Source organism: Bubalus kerabau, chromosome 6 (genome assembly GCF_029407905.1).
Source record: "Bubalus kerabau isolate K-KA32 ecotype Philippines breed swamp buffalo chromosome 6, PCC_UOA_SB_1v2, whole genome shotgun sequence".
NCBI classification, from domain to species: Eukaryota; Metazoa; Chordata; class Mammalia; order Artiodactyla; family Bovidae; genus Bubalus; species Bubalus kerabau.
In genome coordinates this window covers 46499641-46524426 of record NC_073629.1, presented here as the reverse complement: position 1 = coordinate 46524426, position 24786 = coordinate 46499641, and the positions used below count along the sequence as shown (strand labels likewise).

The 24786-nt window shown below is 34.5% G+C and overlaps 1 protein-coding gene across 1 annotated transcript in view; it reads right to left on the bottom strand.

Annotated features, from left to right (window-relative positions):
* The window catches only part of DPYD (dihydropyrimidine dehydrogenase), a 957062-nt gene that overhangs the window by 713849 nt on the left and 218427 nt on the right, over window positions 1-24786 (bottom strand). Inside the window, exon 5 of the mRNA XM_055585018.1 lies at window positions 11412-11573. Coding sequence (XP_055440993.1) covers window positions 11412-11573 — 162 coding nt within the window. The remainder of the gene's footprint in view (window positions 1-11411; window positions 11574-24786) is intronic.

Sequence of the window (24786 nt, the reverse complement as noted above, 5' to 3'; positions counted from 1 at the left end):
TTTCAAAGAGTCAGGTTTTCTTTGTAGGCCATCATCATTTTTGCTTTCATTTGTATTATTTGCATTATCTGTCTTCCATTTTTTTCATAATTTACCACCTCACCACCACTAAAACATCCCTCCCCAACCTATTTCCTCTCTCTGTAGCATCTTGAAATGAAACCTGCTTATCTTTATCTTTTTTGTTATAAACATGTAAAATCACAAATTTTCAGTGGCTAAGAGGGTAAAAAGCATCTGCTTGCAATGCAGAAGACCCTTGTTTGATCCCTGGGCGGAGAAGATCCCTTGGAGAAGGAAATGACAACCCACTTCAGTATTCTTGCCTGGAAAATCCCATGGACGGATCAGCCTGGTAGGCTACAGTCCATAGGGTCACAAAGAGTCAGACATGACTGAATGACTTAACTCACTTGGCTACATTTTATAGGTTGTCAATGGAAATTGTGTTATTCAGTCTCAATATTTTATAATTTCTATTGTGACAACCTCTTCAACCCATGCATTATTTATAAATGTGGTTTAAATCTGTTGTTATTGCCTTCATTTTGATAATATTTTGATATTTTCAGTTCAGTTCAGTCATGTCTGACTCTTTGTGACCTATGGATTGCAGCATGCCAGGCTCCCCTGTCCATCACCAATTCCCGGAGCTTGTTCAAATTCATGTCCATAGAGTTGGTGATGCCATCCAACCATCTCATCCTCTGTCATCCCCTTCTCCTCCTGTCTTTGATATTTTATATCTAATTTAGTTGTGTTGTAGAAAAAAAATGTAGTCTGTGTGATTTAACTGAAAACTATATACACACATACACACATATATATATATTTCTGAAAGTACATGGTCAATTTGGATAAATGTTCTTTCCACAGGTGCCTGAAAAGGTCACACTCACTCTACTAGTTGGATACAGAAACTTTTATACATTCATTAAATCAACCTAATAAATTTAATTCAAATAATTCTTAAAAATTTTAAGTCAGGCCCTGTTGTAATGTATATGTAATTTTAAGAATGTTTATTCTTCTTTTCATTACTTATTTTCCTCTTTATTTTTATTAATATATTTTCTTTTTTTTCTTTTTATTTTTTTTTAATTTTATTTTATTTTTTAACTTTACAATATTGTATTGGTTTTGCCATATATCGAAATGAATCCGCCACAGGTATACATGTGTTCCCCATCCTGAACCCTCCCCCCTCCTCCCTCCCCATACCATAATATATTTTCTCTGAAAGTCCACTTTTGTTACATATAAATACCACTACATTAACTTATTATGGTTAGTATTTACATAGTATTTCTTGCTTCAACCAGATTATTTTCAAGTTTGCTAAAATAATGTATTTCTCTTCTAAACATCTTATAGTTGTTTTAAGTATTTATTTTTAATCCATAATAGAGCCTCTTATGTTTTAATAGGTAAACTTGATAAAAGTTAGTTTTGTGGTTAATAATGTATTTACATTTAATTCTTCTATCTGCCTTGTGTTTCCTGTTTCCTATGCTTTGTATTTGCTCCTCATGCTCTTGATTTTTATTTTCCCTTTTCTGTCTCTCACTGGATTAAGTTTTCTACCATCTCAGCCATCTTCATTTCTATGACTGCTTACAAATTACATTTCAGATTTTATGTGATTACCTTTTAATTTTTAACACAGATATTTCAATGTTTTAAAAAACATATTCCCAAGTTATCAAGTATTTCTCTTCTCTCAATACAAAAGGCCCTTAGCACCCCTGACTACCTGACCCCTGACTCCCACCTCAACCACCTTCCTTGTCAATTTTATGTAAAATTTGTATCTCTATCTTTATTTTTCACACCCCAAAATGAGTTGTCATTCTTATCTACGGTCAATAGTTAGTTTTATTTATGACTATATTTTTCTGGTTTCCTTGCATCATCATTTCTTACATCCCTCTTTCATTCCAAGTTTGTATCAATCATGCTGAAGAATAACTTTTTTAAGTATTCTTATAATAAGGTGAATGACAAACCACTTTAGATTTTAAATGCTTACAATATCTTTATTCATGTTTGTATTGTTAAGGGAGAAATACAGTTCTTTATCCTACTCCTTTAAAACACTGTGTTCTTGGCTTCTAACATCTATGGATACTAATGAGAAGTCTGAGGGCAGATTGTTGACTTTAGAATAATCTTTTTTTTTTTTCCCCCTAGAAGCTGATTCTTTCAAGAACCTTGGCATTTCACAATATTACAATTGTGTTCTAAATGAGGAACTTATATCTTTCCTTTCTTTTGGAAAACCCTCTACTACAACTGCCTTAAGATTGCTTTAAGATTGCTCTGAACCAATTTCTAATCCAGTTCTAAATTTAAAGTTTTACTAGTATTTTTATTTCAGTGAATATTTCTAATCAACTATTTCATATCAAATTCAGTTTTATTAATAATTTTACCTTATTTATGTGGATATTATTTTCTATTTATTTTAAAAGGCCTGAATATGATATTATTTGGTTTCATTAGGATAAAATCATCTGTAATTTGAGTCTTTTGATTAACACTGGTTAACTAGTTTTTTAAACTGGTTGAACTAGTTTTTCTAACGCTGTTTTGAACTTTAGGTTTTAGACTTACAGTGAGAGAAAATTTTCTGTTTTTGCACTTACCCTCCTGCTTCTTACATGAAGTACACAATAGCTTCCACCCCGTATCACTCCTCTCCCTTTCCACCACTGCAGAACCAAGTCTCTTATTGGAGGCCCAGAGCTCCAGTCTCCAGGTAATACTTACAGACAATACAGAAGCAAGTTACTGGGCCACTAGGCACATGCCTAAAACATTGAGACATAGTTCTCTGCAGCTTCATACCAGCCCAAGCCCTGTTTTTTTTGGTTTTTTTTTTTTTTTTTCAAACTTTCTACCAGGGGTAGTTGAATCCAGTTCTCTACCATGCATAAAGCTTTTGGTACCTACAACCCCACAGCAGTCAAACTCCCCAGCAGTCCCTGATGGTTTGCTTATGTAGAGACTAGCAGACAGTGGTCCAATCCCCTATCTACTGTTGAATGTTTCTATGCCGGGGCTTTCCTAGCAGCCACTAGTGGTAAGAATTGATGCTTTTGAACTGTGGTGTTGAAGACTCTTGAGAGTCCCTTGGACTGCTTCCCTGGTGGCTCAGCAGTAAAGAATCCTCTGCAACATAGAAGAGCCTGGGTTCAACTGCTGGGTTGGGAAGATCCCTTGGAGAAGAAATGTCAACCCACTCTAGTATTCTTGCCTGGGAAATCCCATGGGCAGAGGATCCTGGAGGGCTACAGTCAGTGGTGTCAAAAAAGAGTCAGACATGACTCACGACTAACAACAGCAACAAGGTACAGTAACTGAGGTATCTGTGGTTGAGACAACAAGGTGTAACACTGGGAGCTTGCAGCCAGAAAATTCAAGTTTACTTTGACTTTGTAATAATGACCTAATAATAGGTGGGGCAAGTGAGGGTTTGTGAAATAAAGGAATTTGAGGCTTTTTACTCTATATCTGCCCTTTATTACATATGAACTTGTATGAGCCTCTTGTTACTCATACATAAAATGAGGATGATAACATTTATCTAGAGGGTTATTTTGAGTATCACCAAGTTCTAAGTACAGTACCTAACATTGTCCAGGGCTAAAGGAGTTTGTCTAATTAACCATCAGTTTAGAAGCATTTTGATCCTTCATTTCCTTAAGCCCAAAATGGGGAAAATATTAGCAACTTTACACATCTTAATGGTTATCAATATTTTTAAATGAGATATTACAAAAAAGCATTGAGGTGCTATGCAAGTATAGGTATTATGACTCTACATTTTCCCCCATCTGATCCTGTTTTTGTACTAAGGTCTACTCACCTCCGGAACCAAACAAGGAATATTAATGGAGATGGATTATTAGTCTAAAGATGCTAATGTAAATGCATATACCTTATCAAGTCACTAAGGAATTTCAGGACATGTAGTATGTAGAAGCAGCCTACAACAATGCTTAATTCTAATCAATGCTCAATCAGTGTTTGTTTGATTAATTAAATCCTTACCTACTGGGAGTGTAATAATACACTTGGTGTTCACATAAGCCACGTTTCTTGGGATAGTGCAGATTTGCTCTGCTGCACTGCATTAATTGTTAACAGTGTTCTCCTTCATTCTTCCAGGCTTTTGTGTGATTAACTTATAAAGCAACTGACATAAGACATCAGTTCAGTTAGGTTCAGTCGCTCAGTCGTATCCGACTCTTTGCAACCCCATGAATCACAGCACGCCAGGCCTCCCTGTCCATCACCAACTCCTGGAGTTCACTCAGACTCACGTCCATCAAGTCGGTGATGCCATCCAGCCATCTCATCCTCTGTTGTCCCCTTCTCCTGCCCCCAATCCCTCCCAGCATCAGGGTCTTTTCCAATGAATCAATTCTTCGCACTACGTGGCCAAAGTATTGGAGTTTCAGCTTTAGCATCAGTCCTTCCAATGAACACCCAGGACTAAACTCCTTTAGAATGGACTGGTTGGATCTCCTTGCAGTCCAAGGGACTCTCAAGAGTCTTCTCCAACACCACAGTTGAAAAGCATCAATTCTTCGGTGCTCAGTCTTCTTCACAGTCCAACTCTCACATCCATACATGACCACTGGAAAAACCATAGCCTTGACTAGACAAACCTTTGTTGGCAAAGTAATGTCTCTGCTTTTCAATATGCTATCTAGGTTGGTTATAACTTTTCTTCCAAGGAGTAAGCATCTTTTAATTTCATGGCTGCAATCACCATCTGCAGTGATTTTGGAGCCAAAAAAAATAAAGTCTGACACTGTTTCCACTATTTCCCCATCTATTTGCCATGAAGTGATGGGACCAGATGCCATGATCTTCGTTTTCTGAATGTTGAGTTTTAAGCCAACTTTTTCACTCTCCTCTTTCATTTTCATCAAGAGGCTCTTCAGCTCCTCTTCACTTTCTGCCAAAAGGGTGATGTCATCTGCATATCTGAGGTTATTGATATTTCTCCAGGCAGTCTTGATTCCAGCTTGTGTTTCTTCCAGCCCAGCATTTCTCATGATGTACTCTGCATTGAAGTTAAATAAGCAGGGTGATAATATACAGCCTTGACGTACTCCTTTTCCTATTTCGAACCAGTCTGTTGTTCCATGTCCAGTTCTAACTGTTGCTTCCTGACCTGCATATAGATTTCTCAAGAGGCAGGTCAGGTGGTCTGGTATTCCCATCTCTTTCAGACTTTTCCACAGTTTATTGTGATTCACACAGTCAAAGGCTTTGGCATAGTCAATAAAGCAGAAATAGATGCTTTTCTGGAACTCTCTTGCATTTTCCATGATTCAGCAGATGTTGGCAATTTGATCTCTGATTCCTCTGCCTTTTCTAAAACCAGCTTGAACATCTGGAAGTTCACGGTTCACGTATTGCTGAAGCCTGGCTTGGAGAATTTTGAGCATTACTTTACTAGCGTGTGAGATGAATGCAATTGTGTGGTAGTTTGAGCATTCTTTGGCATTGCCTTTCTTTGGGATTGGAATGAAAACTGACCTTTTCCAGTCCTGTGGCCACTGCTGAGTTTTCCACATTTGCTGGCTTATTGAGTACAGCACTTTCACAGCATCATCTTTCAGGATTTGAAATAGCTCAACTGGAATTCCATCACCTCCACTAGCTTTGTTCGTAGTGATGCTTTCTAAGGCCCACTTGACTTAACATTCCAGGATATCTGGCTCTTTGGTTGAGTGATTATACCATCGTGATTATCTTGGTCATGAAGATCTTTTTTGTACAGTTTTTCTGTGTATTCTTACCACCTCTTCTTAATATCTTCTGCTTCTGTTGGGTCCATACTATTTCTGTCCTTTATTGAGCCCATCTTTGCCTGAAATATTCCCTTGGTATCTCTAATTTTCTTGAAGAGATCTCTAGTCTTTTCCATTCTGTTGTTTTCCTCTATTTCTTTGCATTGATCACTGAAGAAGGCTTTCTTATCTCTTCTTGCTATTCTTTGGAACTCTGCCTTCAGATGTTTATATCTTTCCTTTTCTCCTTTGCTTTTTGCTTCTCTTCTTTTCAAAGCTATTTGTAAGGCCTCCCTAGACAGCCATTTTGCTTTTTTGCATTTCTTTTCCATGGGGATGGTCTTGATCCCTGTCTCCTGTACCATGGCACAAACCTCCATCCATAATTCATCAGGCACTCTATCTATCAGAACTAGTCCCTTAAATCTATTTCTCACTTCCACTGTATAATCATAAGGGGTTTGATTTAGGTCATACCTGAATGGTCTAGTAGTTTTCCTTACTTTTTTCAATTTAATTCTGAATGTGGCAATAAGGAACTCATGATCTGAGCCACAGTCAGCTCCAGGTCTTGTTTTTGCTGACTGTATAGAGCTTCTCCATCTTTGGCTGCAAAGAATATAATCAATCTGATTTTGGTGTTGACCATCTGGTGATGTCCATGTGTAGAGTCTTCTCTTGTGTTGTTGGAAGAAGGTGTTTGCTATGACCAGTGTGTTCTCTTGGCAAAACTCTATTAGTCTTTGCCCTGCTTCATTCTGTATTCCAAGGCCAAATTTGCCTGTTACTCCAGGTGTTTCTTGACTTCCTACTTTTGCATTCCAGTCCCCTATAATGAAAAGGACATCTTTTTTGGGTGTTAGTTCTAAAAGGTCTTGTAGGTCTTCATAGAACCGTTCAGCTTCCGCTTCTTCAGCGTTACTGGTTGGGGCACAGACTTGGATTACTGTGATATTGAATGGTTTGCCTTGGAAACAAACAGAGATCATTCTGTCATTTTTGAGATTGCATCCAAGTACTGCATTTTGGACTCTTTTGTTGACCATGATGGCTACTCCATTTCTTCTGAGGGATTCCTGCCCGCAGTAGTAGATATAATGGTCATCTGAGTTAAATTAAGTTAAATGGGTATTCCAGTCCATTTTAGTTTGCTGATTCCTAGAATGTTGATGTTCACTCTTGCCATTTCCTGTTTGAGCACTTCTAATTTGCCTTGATTCATGGACCTGACATTCCAGGTTCCTATGCAATATTGCTCTTTACAGCATAGAGTATACCTAATCTCACATTTCAGTTTATTCACTTTTTTGCAGTAATTGATTTTAATATGAGGACTACACCTAATTTTTTCTTCTTCTATACTTATCTATTTGATAGATGGGAAGATGCATCACAAAAATACATAATTTGAAAAAAGACATAACATTCTATTATTTTTTAGTGTACATGTGTCTCTATATCCTCCGCCAATATAACTGTGGACATCAAAATTTAAAGCTTATAGCAACTCCATGTTCAAGTTGAAGATACCGTAGGATTATTTGTCTTATTAAAATAATCACTAACTCAAGTAATCATGTTCCTTCTTCACTCACAATTCTTTAAACTATTGACTGCAGCATTTAACAAAACATGTTGATATCATTCAAATAATTTTACTAGTTTACTTAATGTAGCCTCATAATACCTGATTGTTTGAACTATATCAGCGTATTTTTTATTATGTTATAAACACTGGTCAATTTGATTTGAACTATGCCTAGTCAACAAAATATGGAAATAAATAAAAATAGCAAATGATAGTATATAAATAGCATATGATGATGGGACAAAAATAGAGTATTTCAAATGAGAGCTGATATAAAAGACCTGAAAAATACAGTTAAAGAAAAATCTAAAGAATAATTCAGTTCTGTTCTTAACTAAAAGTACAAAAAGGAAATTCAAAGTACAATGCAAGGAGTATATGCCATGCAAAACAGTATGTTTAATGGGTATTAATATAATCCCATAGAACATTTACTGTGAAAAACAAGTACTGTTTTCTGATACCAGTTTCATTATCTAATGTATTCCTAAAAATTCATAATTGAGGCAGCAACCTTAAGTACTAATCCTCTGAGCCTCATTCATTTTAAGATTTAGAGTCAAACTTTCAGTTCATTTCAGTTCAGTCGCTCAGTCATGTCCGACTCATTGCGACCCCATGAATCGCAGCACGCCAGGCCTCCCTGTCCATCACCAACTCCAGGAGTTCACTCAGACTCATGTCCATCGAGTGAGTGATGCCATCCAGCCTTTAGAACCTTGGAATTTTAATTTTTCTAAATTGTTCCTAAAACTCTTTAGCATCAGTGGAAAGGAAGTGATTTGATGTGCAGTTAATTCTCTATTTATAGTTATTTTTCAAACTTTGGGAAATTAGTAGAAAGATGCATTCATTATCCTTTTGCAGCAATTCATTAGTTAAATTTGAGAGGCAATGAGAGTCTAGTTGGTTATTTAAATGTGATAAATATATGATTTCTTAATAAGTCAACTAAATGATCAAAGACATGTCAACATAAAAATTTCAAGTATTAAATCTATATAGAGAAAGTTTAAGACACTGATAAAATTGATAAGAAAATCCACAGCAAGCTATTATTTCCAAATTATTTATTTGAAGCACTATTGTTATACTTAACTGAACTAAGAAAAAACTGCCCCCTAGAGAGATCTAGATTCATTCTGTAGCCTGTGTGTCTCACATGTGCAAAAGTGTATGAAGCAAAGTCACTGCAGATGTGCGGACAGCATAGGATTGACAATACAGGACAAAACAAAAGTAGTTAAAGTAGCTGGTCTCCTGATCCTCCTCATACTATCCTTTATGTGATTTATTCCTTTTCTACTACATACTACATACATTTCTATTACATGTTCTAAATCATATGCCCATGTTTAAATGGAAAGGTATAATCTAAGGTATGGATTTAAATAATAAAGGTAGACTATGGAGTTGATATTTCAAAAATCACATATATATTATAGAAATATATACACATATAAATAATAGGAAAAACATTTTTGAAAAATACCATAGTATTTTACTCTGCTCTCCTAACCTTTGCTTAATTTGGTTGAAAAATAGATTTATAATTCTTTAAAAGTCAAAAATCAATCATTATTTTATCAAACAAACATCAAATTATTTATATATCATGTTCAGCTTTTACTTAAGTACTCCTATTCAATAGTTTAGTAGTTTGAAAGAGTAATGGTATTTGCATACTATTACTTATAACATTATTTAATATTTTTATTTTAGAATAATTTTAAAAAGTTGTACTCTTTCTTTACAGCGGCAGTCAATTAATTCATTGCATTATGCTTATTATTTTCATTGAGTTGATTTAGTGTTAGTTTCATGTTATGTGTGTGTGTACGCACTCAGTCATGTCCAGCTCTTTTGGAACCCACTGACTGTAGCCCTCCGGGCTCCTCTGTCCGTGGCATTTCCCAGACAAGAATTCTGGACTGGGTTGCCATTTCCTACTCCAGGGGATCTTCCTGACCCGGGGATCAAACGAGCATCTCTTCCGTCTCCTGCACTGGCAGGCAGATTCTTTACCACTGCGTCATCTAGGAAGCCCTAGTTTCAGGATACAGCGTAGTGATTCAGTATTTTTGCAGATTATACTCCCTTTAGGTTTTTATAAGATAATAATTCCCTGTGCTATCTAGTATATCCTTGTTGCTTCTCTATTTTATACATAGCAGTTTGTATCTGCTAATTCCATATCCCCAGTTTGTTACTCCCATTCCCTCTCCCTTTTGGTAAGCACAAGTCTGTTTCCTATATCTGTGAATCCAGTACTGCTTACCTTTACAACAACTTTGACTGTTGGGTAAATTTAAGTAAACAACCCTTTGACAGAACTCTCTAAAATAAATTGCCCTAAGTGGTCACCTTAAAAAAAAAAAAATGAAAAGCCTTCCTATGTAGTTCCACTGGGATATTTTTATTTATAATTTGATAGATATATTTGAAGCCACAGGAATAAGCATAAATGGAATGTAATAAGAAGATACATTGCTATCTAAATTCCATGAGTCTCTTAAAATGCATCTAATGCCATCCTAATCTATGCTATGTCTGAAATAAATAGACTTTGCTTTGGAAAGCAGTGGTACAACCTCCTTAAAACAGAGTTCTCAGAGGAATGATGTTTCCCTTTCTCTCCACTCTCCCCACCCCCATTCATTGTTTCCTCTCTCTCTTTTCCCCTTCTCCCCTCTCCTTCCTCCCTCCCTCTCTAGTCCAAACCACAGACAAATAACATTATTTTAACTGATTTTGCTTTGAAATGCAGTGTTAGTTTATATAGATACTGTGTGACCTTTTACTTACTACATCCTTGCAAGCCTGCCCCGTTTTAATGAAGAGACAATGAGTCCCCAAAGAAAAATGTGGAAGAATTCAAGTGAATCTTCTCCATCAACTAGGGATTGTCTCAGGTTGTAAAGATCATACCTTGCACTGGTCAGGTAAACTAATGCAATTTTGAATTTGGTAGGAGAAGAAATTAAATACAAGAATTTATTGCAACAACTCACGACCTCAAATTGTTTCTATTTTCTCACTCCCAGGAGCCCTTCCTTAGAATTAACCTGTCAGAAAGCAGGAAGGGAATAAAAACCTGATTTATTACTAAAAGCAAAGTAAGATTTAAGCTTGAGGGATATTATGAGAAGGGTCCTAAAAAGAAAGAATACGTTGTGTTTGAGTTGACAACATCAGACAGAGAAGTCATTAATTAAAAATCTAGTGCTGACAGGTTATTTAATTTGGTCTTCTAGCCAAACAGACCCCAAGGATTACAAAATTATACTGTAACCTACATATAAGCTGATCATTTAAATGATACACAGGAATTGATCTGGTAGTTGACTCCAAAAAGGAGGCCCCAGAGAGAATAAGATGTCCCAGAGCTTCAAAGTCATTTAAAAAGGATTCATTTAAAAAGAAAGACATGGCCCAAACTTATAAGAAAACTAGAGACAAAATTTTTTAATATTATTTCATTATAAATTTGCATCCAAAAACCACACCTGCTTTCAATCCACAGGTTCACAAAATCTAATGTTAAAAAATATTATTCAGTTTGAGGGTTTTACATAATTCTATAACCTCTATTACTCAAAAAACATTACAGAAGAATGCTGATGTATTCTTTCAAGCTGTGAAGATTAAAGATGGTTTCAGGAAAAAGAACCAGTTAAGACAGTTTGTTTTTTATTTTACCGTAATGGGACCCCCTAGCCACACTCCAACGTAAAGTTAATGAATAAATTCTATTTTCAGATACTCCAATTCATATAACTTTCAGTGAAAGTATTTTAATAACCTTCTGGGATTACAATTAATTTGACATATGGTTTTAGAAATTTCATTTTTGAAGCCAAGTCGTTGAATAAAAACATCATTTATGGCACAAAATACTTAAACTGTAGCTGTATATCACACTAAAAATGTTGGATATCAACAAAGCTTCAGGATTAAAGTTATTTTAAGATTTTCGTGCTTCAGGGATAGAAAAAACAATTGTACATCTTACATACCTCAGTAGCATATTGCTGCAATCCACCAATATTAATTGGTCCCTCTTCAGTGGCATACAAATTACATCCACCTACACAAAGATCAGAGGTGGGGCATACCATTCCACAGGTCAGACCAAGTGGGTTGTCAGAAAATATCATCTTAGCAGCTCCATAATAGTTCTGCAAAATAAAATGTTCTTATGTAACAATGTACCTCTTAACATTCAAATTATGATGGCTTTTTTCTATTAGATCAGTGTATAAGATGCAGAGGTTATAATAGTCTTTAGCTTCAGAAGCCATCAAGTTAGCATAGTAAAATATACACGTATCCAATACATACATATTAATAATGAATAATGAAATTTGGTAAATTGAAATTTAAAATAAACCATCTAATTCTATCCTGCTACAAATATTTCTTTTCAGTTTTAACAAAAGTTTGTTACGCAGATTGCTTGAACAGGCTTAAAACCTAAACCTTAAAACTAAAGAAAAAAAAATTATGCTCAGGTAATTCAGGACATACTCCATGATGTAACAATATTAAGAGTGGCCAGGGCTCTCTTTCCATTCAATTCATCTGGTTTGTCCATGGATACTATGTATTGTAACACTCTTGTGTTGAGTATCATCCTTCAATAACAATCTATTAACCAAATATGCAGACGAAACTCATTATACAAGACTAGACTGTTAAGTTCATCCCTCATCACTGCCTTCCACACATTTGACTATTATAGACTAGTTTAGAATCTTTTGCGTTTCATTAAGAATTTTTGGAATCCTACTTGTTCATAAATTATACAAATACATCATTTTTTACTGAATAATGAAAATACATTGAACATTTCAGAAATATGTTTTCCTTTCATGAAAATTTAAAATTGAATCTGACTAGTATTCTTCAAAGCTGTTAAGTATTTTGTCAAAAATAAGGATTATTTTGAGAAACTGTAACAGTCAAAAGATCCCCAAGGAGATGTGACATCTAAATGTAATCTGTTATTTTAGAGAAGATCCTGGATCAGAAAAAGGGCATGAAGTAAAAACGAAGGAAATCTGAAGAAAATATAAACCTCAGTTAATAATAATAACATATTGGGCTTCCCTCAGAGCTCAGTCGGTCAAGAATCTGCCTGCAATGCAGGAGACCTGGGTTCGACTCCTGGGTTGGGAAGATCCCCTAGAGAAGGAAATGTCAACCCACTCCAATATTCTTGCCTGAAAAATCCTATGGACAGAGGAGCTTGGCAGGCTACAGACCATGGGATCACAAGAGTAGGACATGACTTAGCCACTAAACCACCACCAATAACACATTAATAATGTTTCATTAGTTGTAACAAATGTGCTATACAATGTTATATGTTAATAGGTGAAACTGGAATAAAATTCTTTGTCCATTTTCCCATATAAAAATACTCTAAAATACATTTTAAAAGAAGATAAGGAAGAATGTACTTAACAATGTGAAACAGATGCATTTTTTTCTTTCAGCTTTTACTTAAAGTACATTTGAAAGTCTTTGAAAACATACATTATTTCCACGACTAACTTCAATCATAAATACAAATTCCTAGATAAAATATTGAGGATAATGAAGAACAGCAATAATCTTTACTATTTATTGACTCTGTACTACATTTTTGACACTTTACCAGGTCTTTATCTAAGTTTTTAACATCAATCATCTTATTTAATATATCTAGCACTCAAGAAAAAATTTCTAGGCATGAGAAAAAAATAGAATAAATCTGTGATAACCAGATAAAAAGTAAATTAATGAAGCAGACCCACAGGTGATACAGAAAATAATGCTAGCAGATAAAACCTTTAATTTAATTTTAATAAAAATTCAGGCAAAAAGACACACAAAATACATGAAACAATAAAAATACAATCATAGTATTATAATTATTTTAAAAAGAATCAAACTGATATTGAATAACTGAATGAAACATTTAAAAATAGATCTAAATGCATGGTTTAACAGCATCCATGGTGGATTAACAATATTTCTCTTATTCAGTGTCTACTTAGCAACCAACAGTCACATCTAACACATGTAAATGACTCTTCAATACACAGCTAGTAGAAATGTGTTATGAGATTCAAGTTATAAATAAGGAAAGTGAAGTATAAAGGGTAAATAATTTGCCAAGGGATCATATAGTATATACGTGGCAGAGTCAGAATCCAAAGCTATATTGTGGCTATATACTCTTAAGTACTAAGGTATACTTTCATATGAAAGTCTACTGTTCATTACTCAATAGATTATAAAATTTAGTTATGATATTATTATTCAGTTACAGCACATACCACACTGTAAAAGAAACATAAAGCTCTTTTCATTATAATTAGGAAGGTAGACAGCAAGCCCATTAGATTATTCTTTATACTTCATCAGATGATTTTTGTTTATATCATTTCTTTAGTTTTGATCTTTCATCAGTCCATTTTAAAATTATGAGGCATGTCTTTTACTCTTAATTCAAAAGATTAAGATCTGCTTCTTTCTCTAAATTTGGTCACATTTACCAATATCTTTGTGATGGTATGTTAGTATCACTAATAAGGACCAATAATAAAGCATTTAACTGACAAAGTCTAATTTTCAAAAATTAACATTGGACTCTCTTAAACATATAGAAAGAGCATATACAAAAAATAAGCCAAAGATATTATATCATATATTAATAAATAAAAACTCATTAAATAGCAAAGTTGACTAAAAAAGCATTTGAAGATGATTTGGTTTAAATGATGAATTCTATAAAATATTCAAATATGTATATCAATTCTTAATAAATACCTCCAAAGTACACATATCTAATTTAACACAGAAATGCAAGATTGGTTTATTATGCCAAATACACTGTATCAATAGAACAAAGAATAAAAATCACACAATCATCTCAAAAGATACAGCAAAGCATTTGACAAACTCCAACAAAACTTATGGTAAAAACTTACAACAAACCACAAACACAAATCAACTTATTCTCTGATAAAGGACCTCTATGTAAATCCAACAGCTAACATCTTATTTTATGCTGAAAACTGAATGCTTCCTCTCAAAGATCATGAACAAAAGATGTGTTTCTAATTAGCACAGTACAGAAAATCTTACCAGATAATTTGACAAGCAAGAGAAGTAAGTGCTATTCAGATTGCAAAGGAAGAAGTAAAATTATTTCCACTTATGATGAATGCAAAATGCAAAATGCCAGGCTGGATGAAGCATAAGTTGGGATCAAGATTGCTGGAAGAAATATCAATAACCTCAGATATACAGATGACATCACCCTTATGGCAAAAAGTGAAGAGGAACTAAAGAGCCTCTTGATGAAAGTGAAAGAGGAGAGCGAAAAAGCTGCCTTAAAACTCAACATTCAAAAAACAAAGATTATGGCACCTAGTCCCATCACTTCATGACAATTAGATGGGGAAACAATGGAAACAATGACAGACTTTATTTTCTTGGGATCTAAAATCACTGTAGATGGTGACTGCAGCCATGAAATTAAAACACACTTGCTCCTTGGAAGAAAAGCTATGACTGACGTAGACAATGTATTAAGAAGCAGAGACATTACTTTGCCAACAGAGGTCCATCTAGCCAAAGCTATGGTTTTTCCAGTAGCCATGTATGGATGTGAGGTTGGACCATAAAGAAGGTTGAACACTGAAGAATTGATGATTTTGAACTGTGGTGTTGGAGAAGACTCCTGAGAGTCCCTTGGACTGCAAGGAGATCAAACCAATCAATCCTAACAGAAATCAATCCTAAATATTCATTAGAAGGATTGATGCTGAAGCTGAAGCTTCAATATTTTCACCACTTAATGCAATGCAAAGAACCGACTCATTGGAAAAGACCCTGATGCTGGGAAAGATTGAAGGCAGGAGGACAAGAGGACGACAGAGGATGAGAAGGTTGGGTGGCATCACTGACTCAATGGACATGAGTTTGACCAGGCTCTGGGAGATGGTGAAGGACAGCAAAGCCTGGCATGCTGTAGTCCATACAGTCACAAAGAGTCAGACATGACTGAGCGAATCAACAACAACAAATGATAAAATAATCTTTCACATAGAAAATCCTAATAAATTTAATTTAAAAATTATTAGCACTGTTATCTTTAATTTTATGAATCCATTGGTGCCTTGGGATGCTTAGATTGAGCATTACTTTGAGGTGTGGATATGAAGGCATTTCTATATGAAATTAGTTTGAATTGGTGGATTCAGATAAGTTGATTGCTCTCCCCAGTGTGGATAGGTAACATACAATCCATTGAGGACCTGAATAGCATAAAAATGGTGGAGAAAGGATAAACTTGTCTCTTGTGGTTGAGCTGGGACATTAATGATATATACACTGATTTTATATGTATATCTATTTATCTATATGTGATATATTCTGCTTCTCTGGAGAATACTAACAAGCTTCCTTGGTGCCTCAGATGGTAAAAGGCTGCCTAGAGTAGGGAGACCTGGGTTTGATCCCTGGGTCAGGAAGATCCCCTGGAGGAAGGAATGGCAACCCACTCCAGTATTCTTGCCTGGAGAATTCCATGAACAGAGGAGTTCGGCAGGCTACAGTCCATGGGGTTGCAAAGAGTTGGACACAACTCAGCAACTAACACTTCCAACACACACACAAGAAACACAGCAACCATAAATATATAACATAAATACATAAAAATTAATTGGTATTTCTATATATTAGCAATGAACAAACCAAAAATAAAATCAAGAAAATGTTTACATTTAGAAGAGCATCAAAAATACTTAGAATTATATTAACTAAAAAAGTGTAAAACATATATTCTGTAGACAACAAAACACTGATGAAAAAAAATAAGACTTAAAAATAGAAAATAGATGCATGATAATAAATTGGAAAGTTTCTTGTCAGGATAGTAATACACTCAAAGCAATCCCTCTAAACACCCTAGCTGACTTGTACTTTGCTAAAATGGTCATGTTGACCCTAAAATTCATATGAATATCCAAGGGAATCAGAATAGCCAAAAGAACCTTGAAAAATAAGAACAGATTTAGAAGAATCACATTTTTCTGATTTCATAACTTACCACACAATTATCGTAATCAAGATAAAGTGGTAATGGCAAAATGATAAAAATATACCTCAATGGAATGAATTGAGAATCCAGTAAGACCTTTATATTTATGTTCAATTGATTTTTAAAAGGATTCCAAGAATTCCGGAGGTAAATAACATTCTCTTCAACAAGTGATGCAGTAATCGCCAAATTTCACATACAAAGGAATGAAGCTGAATCTCCACCTCATACCATACATAAAAGTTAATTAAAAATAGATCAAATAGATCAAACCAGTCAATCCTAAAGGAAATCAGTCCTGAATTCATTGGAATGACTGATTCTGAAGCTAAAACACCAATGCTTTGGCCACCTGATGGGAACTGACTCATTGGAAAAGACCCTGACGCTGGGAAACATTGAGGCAAGAGGAGAAGGGGATGACAGAAGATGAGATGGTTGGATGGCATCACTGACTCAATGGACATGAGTTTGAGCAGGCTCCAGGAACTGATGATGGATAGGGAAGCCTGGTGTGCTGCAGTCAATGGGATCACAAAGAGTCAGACACTACCAAATAACTGAACTGAACTGAACTGAAAAATAGATCATAGATCTAAATTTTAGAGCTAAACCTATAAAACTCTTAGAAGACAACATAGGAATAAATCTTCATGACTAGGTATGCAATGGTTTTTATATAAGACAACAAAGCACAAGCAACAGCAAAAAAAGATAAACTGGATTTCATCAAAATTATAAGAATACCATCAGAAAAGTTAAGACAACCCAGGAGGAAACCAGTTAAGAAATCTCCAACGTGAATATATAAAGAATATCTACAACTCACTAATAAAAAACAAATTTAAAAACTTATAAAAAATAAATACCCAATTAAAGTGAGCAAAATATTAGTATAAATAGTCTTTCAAAAATATACAAATGATCAACAAGCATAAGAAATGATGCTCAGCATTATCAGAGAAATGCAAGTCAAAATGACAAAGACATATTTCTCACATACTTGGATGGCTATAATCAAGAAGACATAGTTAAAGCTACGGTTTTTCCAGTAATCACTTTCAATATGAGAGTTGGACCATGAGGAAGGCTGAGGGCCAAAAAATTGATGCTTTTGAATTGTGATGCTGGAGAAGACACTTGTGAGTCCCCTGGACTACAAAGAGACTGAAGGAAATTAACTGTGAGTATTCATTGGAAGGACTGATGCTGAAACTGAAGCTTCAATACTTTGGCTACCTAATACGAATAGTTGCCTGTTGACTCATCAGGAAAAGTCCCTGATGCTGGGAAAGATTGAAGGCAAATGGAGAAGGGGACAGCAGAGAATGAGATAGTTAGATAGTGTCACCAATTCAATGGACATGAATTTCCAGCAAATTTCAGGAGATAGTGGAGGACAGAGGAATCAGTCATGCTGCAGTCCATGAGTATAGTCTGTGGGATTGTAAAGAGTCGGACACGATTTAGCAACTGAAGAAAAACAAGATTATGTATATTATATAATGGACAAGAGCTAGAAATCAGAGGGATTTTTACAAGTAAATATGTTTGAATATTTTATTCTTGAGCCCAGTGTACCCCACTTTGGAGACCACTGATTTAGAAAGCAGAAGATTATTCAGTGTACTTGCATGGCTCCTTTTGAGTCATAGCACTAATTCTAGTGATTTTTAGTAAACTTTAGAATGATATGACTTGAATATCACTTTTGTTTGCAGTCACTTGCTATCAGTTATCTATTAAGGGAATATGGTTACCAGTTTATGAAGACAAGGTCCTAAATTTTTATTATAAAATATGTGAGACATACAAAAACCAAGGCCCATATTTTTATTGAATACCTTGAAAATTAAAACACTACCTTCTTCCTGCAGAACCATCTATTCTTTTGAATTTGTTGTTTCTTATTTCCACGAAACTGTAGACCTATGTTTGGGTCCTAAACAATGAGTTATTGTTTTGCTTGTTTTCAATTTTCTGCAATACATACTTATAGTATGTTGCATGTATTTCTCTATAGCTTCCCCCATGCATGTTGATTTTGGATAACTAGTTTGTTCATTCCCACAACTCTATGATATTTTAAAGTTTGAAAATGCCACAGTTTATTCTATAAATGACATTTCGTTTCTTTTTTCCCCCATTACAAATAATCCTGGTAGGGATTTCACCAGTGTTTTTCTGGGATGTACCTAGGAGTAGAATTGCTGTGTTGCAAAGCATGCACCCCTTCATATTTATAACACTCAAAACCAGAGTATATGGGAATTCTTCTTGCTCCTCATCTTTGTTAACACTTAGTGTCATTAGACTATTTAAGTTTTGCCAATTTGATGGATGTGAAATAATATTTATCTTTTTATCATATGCTTATGGGCTATTTACATTTTATTTTTGTAAAGTACTTACATATTTTGTTCAATTTTCTATTTTTTTCCCTTACCGAGTTTTCTCTGCTGGTGTCATATTTGTATACACACACGCACACACAGTGATTCAGTGACCTTCAATAAAAATAAAAGATCTTTGTTTTTGCTCTCAAAAAAAAAAAAAAAAAAAGAAGACATACAGTAAAAGCTGTTGGCAAGGATGTGAAGAAATTGGAACCCTCATCTACTACTGATGGGACTGGAAAATGATGTAGCTGCTTTGAAAATTAGTTTGGCAGCTCTTCAGTTTTAAGAGTGAAGTTACCATGCGATTCAGGAATTTCCCTCTTTGGTGTGCACTCAAGAACATTTACAAATTTTATCTATGCAAAACTTTGTACACTAATGCTCATAGCAGTGTTGTTTCTAAGGCTAAAACAAAAAAACAACTCCATTATCCATCAACTGATGTAAGGCTAAAAAACTTATATCCATATAATCTATGTTATTATCTTATTTGGCAATAAAAGTACTGAAGTAATGATAAACCCTACAACATGGCTGAACCTTAAAAATACTATGCTAAGTGAAAGAAGTTACTCACGAAAGACTACATATTCTGTGTTTTTGTTTATAGAAAATATCTAGGATAGGCAAAAATAAAGAGACAGAAGACAGATTGATAATGGTCTATGACTGGGGCTCTGAGAAGAAATGGAAAACAGCTGCTAATAGGTATACGATTTGATTTGGGGATGATAAAAATATGCTCAATTTGATTGCAGTAATGAGTGTAACTGCAAATATATGTGCCATCACTGAACTATGCACTGTATATTGGCAAATTGTATGGAAAATGAGTTATATCTCAAAAAAGCTGTTATATTTTTAAAAAGTATACATACAGGACTGGAAATTATATAGGCACTGTGGAAGGCAATAAAAATAATTCTTGTAGAAAATTAAAAACTTTAGCAAAGGGATATTTGAATAAGATTGCTAAATTAGATGCAAAACTGGACAATATCCTGTGGTTTAGTCTTTAAGTCATTTCCTACTCTTGCAACTCCATGGACTGTAGCCTGCCAGGCTCCTCTGTCCATGGAATTTCCAATGCAAGAATACTGGAGGGGGTTGCTTTTTCCTTCTCCAGGGGATTTCCCTGACCCAGGGATCGAACCTGGGTCTCCTATATTGCAGGATGTCTCCTGCATTGCAGGCAGACTCTTTATCAATTGAGCCATCAGTATCCTGGAAGGGAATAAAATAAAATTTTTGGAATTTTTTTCTACTAAAAAAGGATAAATTGCATCTCTACTGTACACAAATCTAAAAGATATAAATTTACAGTTTAATATTTTAATTAATATGTTCATATTTATTTTCCTAAAAGTTAAATAATACCTAGAGATCACCTTGTATTTACTTACAAAATGCTTTAGTATAGCAGCAAACAGATACAGACTTATTTCATTGTCTTAGTTATGGTTTTGGATAATTTTACCTAATAATGGCAAACATAAAACTGTGCATACCAGTTAGTAACTTAAAATTAATCTTCTATTCCTAAGCAAACTTCCTTAGTTCGTACTTAAACCCACTGATCCTCTAACTCAGCACCTAAACCTTAACCTTAACCAGCAGTTAAATCACTGCTAGAGAAAAATCTCAAAGTCTTTTTAAGTATTCTTTCTTCATCTTACTTGTCACCTCAGGAACATTTGACATGATTGATTAACAAATATGTATTGACTGACTCAATGAGTAAAATATCCTATTGCATAATTAGAAGTTTTTATAATATAAAAATAGTGTCATGGCGAAAAATGTCAATTGCAGATAACGTGTCGGGATATTTGAGGAAAAAAAAATGTAGAAAGAACATAATCTAATTAAACAATGAAGGATTTTTCCACAAGGATGTTGATTATTTTAAGAGTCCCAAATTCATTTTAAACACAAAAAATAATGACAGAAGGAGAGAAAAATATATATATATGTCATAACAAATAAAATATAATGAAACAAAACATTTTAAATTAAACTTATGGCTCACCATTTGCCACAGCTGTCAAACTACTAGGACCTGATCTATCACAGCCTATCACTGACAATAAAACTGCCTAGTAACTCATCAACAATCTCACAGCTTCAAGTGTAACCCTTATACCAAAATAAAATTATAGGATGCTATAGTTAATTTTTATTGGAATATAGTTGCCTTACAATATTGTGTTAGTTTCTGCTGTATAGCAAAGTAAATCAGTTATACATATACACATATCCTCTCTTTTTGGGATTTCCTTCCCATTTAGGTCACCATAGAGTACTGAGTAAGGTTCTTTGTGTTATATAGTATGTTCTCATTAGCTATCTATTTTATACATTTTATATATATATATATATATAGATAGATAGATAGATAGATATAGATATAGATATAGATCAACTCAATCTCCCAATCTATCCCACCCCTCTTTCCTTCCGGGATATCCATACGTCAGTTCTCTATTTCTATGTTTCTATGTCTGCTTTGCTAATAAGTTAATCTGTATCATTTTTCTAGATTTCATATATGTGATATTATATGATCTTTGTTTTTTCATTCTGATTTACTTCAATCTGTACCAGTCTCTATGTCCATTCACATCTCTGCAAATTGCACAACTGTGTTCCTCTTTATGGCTCAGTAATATTCCAGTGTATATAGGTACCACATCTTCTTAATCTGTTCATCTGTCAGTGGACATCTAGGTTGCTTCCATGTCCTGGCTATTGCAAATGGTGCTGTAATGAACATTGGGGTACATGTATCTTTTGTAATTATGGTTTTATCTAGGAGTTACCCAGGAGGGGGACTGCTGGGGCATATGGTAATTGTATTTTTAGTTTTTTTAAGAAACCTCCATACTGTTCTCCATAGTGGCTGTATCAATTTACATTCCCACCAAAAGTGCAAAATAGTTCCCTTTTATCCACATGCTCGCCAGCATTTGTTATTGGTATATTTTTTGATGATGGTCATTCTGACCTGTGTTAGGTGATACATCATTGTAGTTCTGTTTTGCATTTCTCTAATAATTAGCAATGTTGAACACTTTGTCATCTGTTTGTTGTCCATCTGTCTGTCTTTTTGGAGAATGTCTATTTAGGTATTCCATCCATTTTTTTTGATTGGGTTATTTGTCTTTGTTTTTTATATTGAGTTGCATAAGCTGTTTGTATATTTGGGGGATTAATCCCTTGTCAGTTGCTTCATTTGCAAATATTTGCTCCCATTCTGAGGGCTGTCTTTTCATTTAATTTATGGTTTCCTTTGCTGTGCAAAAGCTTTTAAGTTATATTAGGTCTCATTTGTTTATTTTTGTTTATATTTTCATTATTCTAGCAGGTAGGTTACAAAAGATCTTGCCGTGATTCATGTCAAAGAGCATTCTGCCTATGGTTTCCTCTAAGAGTTTTATAGTGCCCAGCCTTACATTTAAGTTTTTAGTCCATTTTGAGTTTATTTTTGTGTATGGTATTATAGAGGGTTTTAGTTTCATTCTTTCACATGCAGCTGTTCAGTTTTCCTAGCACCACTTATTAAAAAAAAAGTCTTTTCTCCATTATATATTCTTGTCTCCTCCTAGGTGACCATAGGCACATGGATTTCTCTTTGGGCTTTCTGTCCTGACCCATTGATCTATATTTCTATTTTTGTGCCAGTACCATACTGTCTTGATTACTATAGTTTTGTAGTTCAGTCTATGGACTTCCCAAGTGGTGCAGCAGTAAAGAATCTGACTGACAATGCAAGAAACACAGAGGCATAGGTTCGATCCCTGGCTAGACAAGATCCTCTGAGGAAATGACAACCCATTCCAGTATTCTTGCCTAGAAATCCCAAGCACGGAGGAGCCTGGCAGGCTGCAGTCCATGGAGTGCAGAGAGTCAGACACAACTGAGCAACTGACACAGTAGTTTATACTCTGAAGTCAGGGAGCTTGATTCTTCCAGCTTTGTTTTTCTCTCTTAAGACTGTTTTGGCTACCTGAGGTCTTTTGTATTTCCACACAAATTGTATTTTTTTTTTTTTTGCTCTAATTCTGTGATAAATACCCTTTGTAATTTGATAGGGACTGCACTGAATCTGTAGATTGCTTTGGGTAGTAGAGTCATTTTCACAATATTGATTCTTCCAATCCAAGAACATGGTATATCTCTCCACCTGTTTGTGCAGTCCTTGATTTTTCTTGTCAATATCTTACAGTTTCTGAGTTAATGTCTTTTGACTCTTTAGGTAGGCTTATTACTAGATATTCTTTTTGTTGCAGTGACAAATTGTACTATTTCCTTAATTTCTTTCTGATCTTTTGTGGTTAGTGTATAGAAAAGCAAGAGATTTCTGTATATTAATTTTGTGTACGGCAACATTACTAAATTCATTGATCAGCTCTAGTAGTTTTCTGGTAGCATCTTTAGGGTTTAGAGTTTTCTACATATAGTATCATTCTATTATTTACAAACAGTGACAGTTTTATCTATTTTTTACTTTGCATTCTTTCAATTATTTCTCTTCTATGACTGTCATGGCTAGGACTTCCAAAACTATGTTGAATAAAAGAGGTGAGAGCGGAAATCCTTCCCTTGTTCCTGATCTTACAGGAAATGCTTTCAGTTTTTCACCATTGAGAATGCTGTTTGCTATGGCGTTATCATAGATGGCTTTTATTTTGTTGAGGTAAGTTCCCTCTATGTGCAATTTCTGGAGAGTTTAAGTTATAATTGGATGTTGACTTTTGTCAAAAGCTTCTTCTGCATTGATTTAGGCAATCATGGTTTTTATTCTTCAGTTTGTTAATACAATGTATCACATTGATTTGTGTAGAATGAAAATTTCTTGCACCTCTGGGATAAATCCTACTTGATTATGGTGTATGATCCTTTAAACATGTTGCTGAATTCTTTTTGTTAGCATTCTGTTGAGGATATTTTGTGTCTATGTTCATCAGTGATATTGGTCTAACTTTTTTTGTGTGATATCTTTGGTTTTGGTATCAGAGTGATAGTAGCCTCACAGAATGAGCTTGGGAGTATTCCTGTAGGAGGCTATAAAATTCTTAAAAAGTAATAAGTATTATTGAACATTTCTTAAATAAAAAATCACCAATACAATTTTTTTAAGGCAAATATTCACTCTCTGAAATCAAATTGCTTTGCTATCAGTATAAGAGGTCATTTCAGGCTAAGGTGTAGGCTTAGTTTTAAAATTGGTGGCATTCAAATGACTCGAGTTGACAGAAATAAGAGATGAGAGGGAAGGACATACAAGTTGTTGTGGACTGAAATGAGTAAATAATCAAAATTTGGTGTGATGACTTGGCAGTTTGGCTAAGAGTTTATTCACTCAGGAAATGATTAGGAGATATATTTGGAAAATATGCTTGAACTATATTATGGAGAACCTTCACTGCCAGTGTAAGAATTTGGTATTTAATTGAAGTTTTTTAATATTCATAGAAGGGTGCCAGTACTAAGGGACTAGCTGGGAAAACTTATGTATAGATTATGTGGAAATTCTCAAAAAGGGAGCGGAAATACTGGGAATGTGAAGAAGACACAGTTAAACCTAAAAAAAGAAAGTATTGGCATATATCACAGAACATAGAAACATGGTTTTGAAAATGGGCTGAAACAACATTAAGCAATAATTCAGAAGTCATCTTTGCAATTCACCTCTTACAAATAACTTTGAAGAAATGGCAGATAACTCTGTGTATAGAGATCTGGCTATTTAGAGTCAAAGACATTCAGGAACATATTAGAAAGAGAACACTTCCTCAACTCTTCCCATCAAGAACTTCACGATCAATATCAATTATTTCTCTCATAGTAAGTGGGAAGATTTCTTGAGCCCTCCTTCTAAATAAGAGATCTGACTCC